The sequence below is a fragment of the Cornus florida genome, unplaced genomic scaffold (genome assembly GCF_030987335.1).
Source record: "Cornus florida cultivar Cherokee Brave unplaced genomic scaffold, ASM3098733v1 CherokeeBrave_3.0.0_Hap2_Chr06, whole genome shotgun sequence".
NCBI lineage: Eukaryota > Viridiplantae > Streptophyta > Magnoliopsida > Cornales > Cornaceae > Cornus > Cornus florida.
This window is the reverse complement of record NW_026775576.1, coordinates 22,959,729-22,963,552: the sequence shown is the minus strand read 5'-3', so window position 1 is coordinate 22,963,552 and position 3,824 is coordinate 22,959,729. Positions and strand designations below refer to the sequence as shown.

General features: G+C 33.2%; 1 protein-coding gene and 1 non-coding gene across 2 annotated transcripts; both read right to left on the bottom strand.

Annotated features, from left to right (window-relative positions):
- Nucleotides 1-1,129: 1,129 nt before the first annotated feature.
- On the bottom strand, nucleotides 1,130-2,098 carry LOC132313873 (uncharacterized). Its single transcript, XM_059812810.1, has 2 exons — nucleotides 1,866-2,098; nucleotides 1,130-1,730 (listed from the first exon to the last, which is right to left on the bottom strand). Exons 1-2 carry the CDS (start codon nucleotides 2,096-2,098, stop codon nucleotides 1,130-1,132), a joined length of 834 nt encoding a protein of 277 aa, XP_059668793.1.
- A 1,272-nt stretch (nucleotides 2,099-3,370) lies between these two features.
- Nucleotides 3,371-3,469, bottom strand: LOC132315482 (small nucleolar RNA Z103). The gene has a single exon (XR_009483670.1). It is a non-coding gene; the product is annotated as a small nucleolar RNA Z103 (small nucleolar RNA).
- Between the last annotated feature and the right edge of the window lie 355 nt (nucleotides 3,470-3,824).

Below are 3,824 nucleotides of genomic sequence, written 5' to 3'. Positions count from 1 at the left end.
GGGTAATCAGAAAAGTGTGCCCGTAATTTGATGATTTGAGCAAAAAGTTTAGCAAATGTAACATTACGAGTAGAAAGCAGACAAACATGTGACCATCGTATTGAGGCATCAATTAAGACCATAAAATAACGAAATGGTCTAGAGGGTGGATGAATTGGCCCACATATATCCCCGTGAATTCATTGTAAAAATGGAGGAGACTCAACAATGACTTTTGAAGGGGATGGTCTGATAATCAACTTACCTTGTGAGCAGGCGGTGCATAGATGATTATTTGGTACGATGATTTTTTGATCCTTTAGTGGGTGTCTATGTGAATTTTCAATAATTCGACGCATCATTGTACTCCTTGGGTGACCAAGTCGATCATACCAAAGCATAAAAAGTTTTGGGTCACAAGATTTTTTATGGATCACAGCATTTAACTCAATTGTTCTAATGGTTGTATAGTATAACCTAGAAGAGAAAACAGGGAGTTTTTCTAATATCAGTTTCTTGCCTAAGGTAATGGAAGTAACGTAGAGATATTTCACATTTATTTCATTTGCAGTCTCAATATGATACCCATTATGACGCAAGTCTTTAAAACTTAACATATTTCTTCGAGAACTTGTAGAATATAAGGCATCATTGATTTGTAATCTTGTTCCATGTGGTAAAATGATGTTGGCTCGTCCGGAGCCTTAAATCAAGTCGGTGGGACCCGATATGGTACTTATACTGGCGTCTGTCAGAGTTAAGCGGGAAAAATATTTTTTATCTCGAAGGATTATATGTGTTGTTCCACTATCTACAAGACATATATCTTCTCCATTTATTTTGGAAATAGTAAGATCCATTCCTATGCATGCAAATTTCTTTATCAGAAAAGAAACTTTTATAACAAAAGAAACTTTAATACAAACTAGAACATAAAACTTTAATACAAGGAAAATAAAAACATAGTAGACAGAACATGAAAAGAAAAAAAGATTAATTGGTGTGGACATTTCCATCACCAATCAGGAAGTCTATCTTTTCATCACGGTCCTCAAAGAAATCTGATATATCCAAATTTGTGATGTTAACTGGCTCATTATGATCAATGAAATTCATTTCTAGATTTGTGATGTCAACTGGCTTATCATGATCAAGGAAATTCATTTACTTTTGTTTTCCCTTTTTCTTTCATTGAGGCTTGGTAAAGTTCAGCCAGATGCTTAGGTGTAAGACAAATATTTTGCCAATGCCCTGTCATGCCACACCGATAACAAGTATTATCGTGTGCCTTGGAAGGTTGAGCCACATTCTTCCCTTTTCCCTGTTTCATTTCATGATGATCTCTCCTTTGAGGATATGATGTGGATCTCTGATTGCGAAAATGTGAGGATTGATATCCTTCACGATAATAAGAATGATTTCTACCACGACCATATTCATTATTGTGGTAGTTATTTTTGCCACGACCATATTCATTTCTACCACCACGACCACGTCCATGTCCGCGGGATGAGGCAACATATGTTTCAGGGATAGGTGTCGATCCAGTTGGACGGGACTGGTGGTTTCTCAATAAAAGTTCATTATTTTGCTCTGCCACAAGCAAACATGATATAAGCTCTGAATATTTTTTAAATCTACGCTCTCGATATTGTTGTTGCAAGAGTACATTCGAAGCGTGAAATGTGGTGAATGTTTTTTCTAACAAAAGTTCATCAGTAACAGTATCACCACATAATTTCAATGTAGAGCTGATTTTGAATAGAGTATAGTTATATTCAGCCACAGTTTTAAAATCTTGCAACCTCAGTTGCAGCCAATCAGCCTAGGCCTTTGGGGGGATGAGTGTTTTTTAATGATCATATCTTTCTTTCAAATTATTCTACAAACAAAGTGGATCTCTTTCAGTGAGGTATTCAGTTTTCAGTTCCTCACTAATATGGCGCCGAAGGAAAATCATGGCATTTGCTTTATCTTGCAATGATGCCTCATTGTCTTCTTTAATTGTGTCTCCAAGGCCCATGGCATCCAAATGGATCTGAGCATCCAGAATCCAAGATAAATAATTTTTGCCAGAAATATCTAGGGCCACGAATTCCAGCTTTGTCAAATTTGACATTTTCAGAATAACTAGATGTGACAACAATATAAAAATATTATTTAGCATAGTATATAAAATAAAATGATATTAAATGAAATAATAACATAATATAAATTATTTAAATAACAAAGTTGGTAAATCCAGCCACAGTAAATAAATTATTAAACAATAAAGGCGGTAAAATTGGCCCATAAATCATTAAATAATAAAGGTGGTATGACCGACCATAATTAGGAAATCATTAAATAATAAAGGTGGTAGAACCGACCATAGTGTAAGCACATATATCATTTAAGTGAACAAATTTATTTTACTAACAATAATCCATAATTAAAATTTTCTTACCCTTTGAAGTCAAAAATATTATTTTCTCTGATAAAGCAAACCAACCCAACAATCTATCAAAACTAATATCAAAAACTAGATATATAGTTGGGATAGAAAGAGGGATAGAGAGCTTCTTCTTTTAAATTTCAGATGGATCGAGCTCGTGTTGATAACGTGTAATAAAATATGTGTGGGTATATATCTATATATATAGAGAGAGAGTAATATTATAAAAGAGATAAAAATAGAGCTTTAGAGAGATAGAGAAAGAGAACGAAGAGATGGAATAAAGAGAGAGAGAAAACTGTTTTTCCTTACACCATCAATTGTATACAAAAAGCCTATTTATAGACATACACTGAGGCTTCCCAAACAAGCCATGATAATGGCTTTCACAGTAAGCTAATCTTCCAATCTTCCTTCTCACGCCAATTTTGTGTCATCATTGACTTCATTTATTGTGGACACCACATAGATATATATATATATATAACAAAACCCAAATTCAATAATACTATACATCAAAGTGAAACAATAGCAAAGGTCCAGGCTCTCTCTTTACTATGTAAGACACTCTCTTTACTATGTAAGATTCCCTCCCTCATATTCTCTCTGGTTCGCTCTTTATTTTAATTAAAAAAAAAGGTTAATTACAATAACACCTTCTGAGATTTGTTATAATGACAGTTACATACAAGTTGGGCCATTTTTTAACAATAACACCCCTGAGGTTTGCTAAAGTTAACAAAGACACCCCAATGGTCCTTACACATAGTGAATTAACATTATTATCCTTTGACACATTCAATTACCAATTTGCCCTCCAATCAATATCAAGATTGTATTCCTCCATTTTTTTGAAGTATCGTTTTTGCCCTTTAATCAATACCAAGATTGTATTCCTCCATTTTTCTCTCTCTAACTTTTTTTTTTGGGAAAGTAATTTAGAATATTTGTATAGAGATGGGTCAGAATCCTGGCTTGGATTCTCAAAAAGAGAACTACAAAAAGTGCTCAGTAATTTCAGCTTCGATTATCTGGGGAAATAATCATCACTTCCTATCTCTATCATATCATATATAATTTGATTCTCAAAAAACAAAACAACAAGAAGAAGAATTGAAGTTATACATATATATATATATATATATATATATATATATATATATATATATACGTAGGTGCAAAATTTCACTCAACCAATAACAATTAAGAGAAATAAAACAACTCACTCAATCAGCAATAAAAATAACCAAGAACAGTATATAAAAAAGTGTAGAATTGCTTGGATGCCTAGATCCCTTTTATTGGAGGTCTTGGCCTCTATTTATACATAAAAAAAGTAGTAGAATTATGGTAGGACTCGCATTGCTTGTCCTCCAATTCTTTCCATGTATGACTTTCTTTACAATTAGAA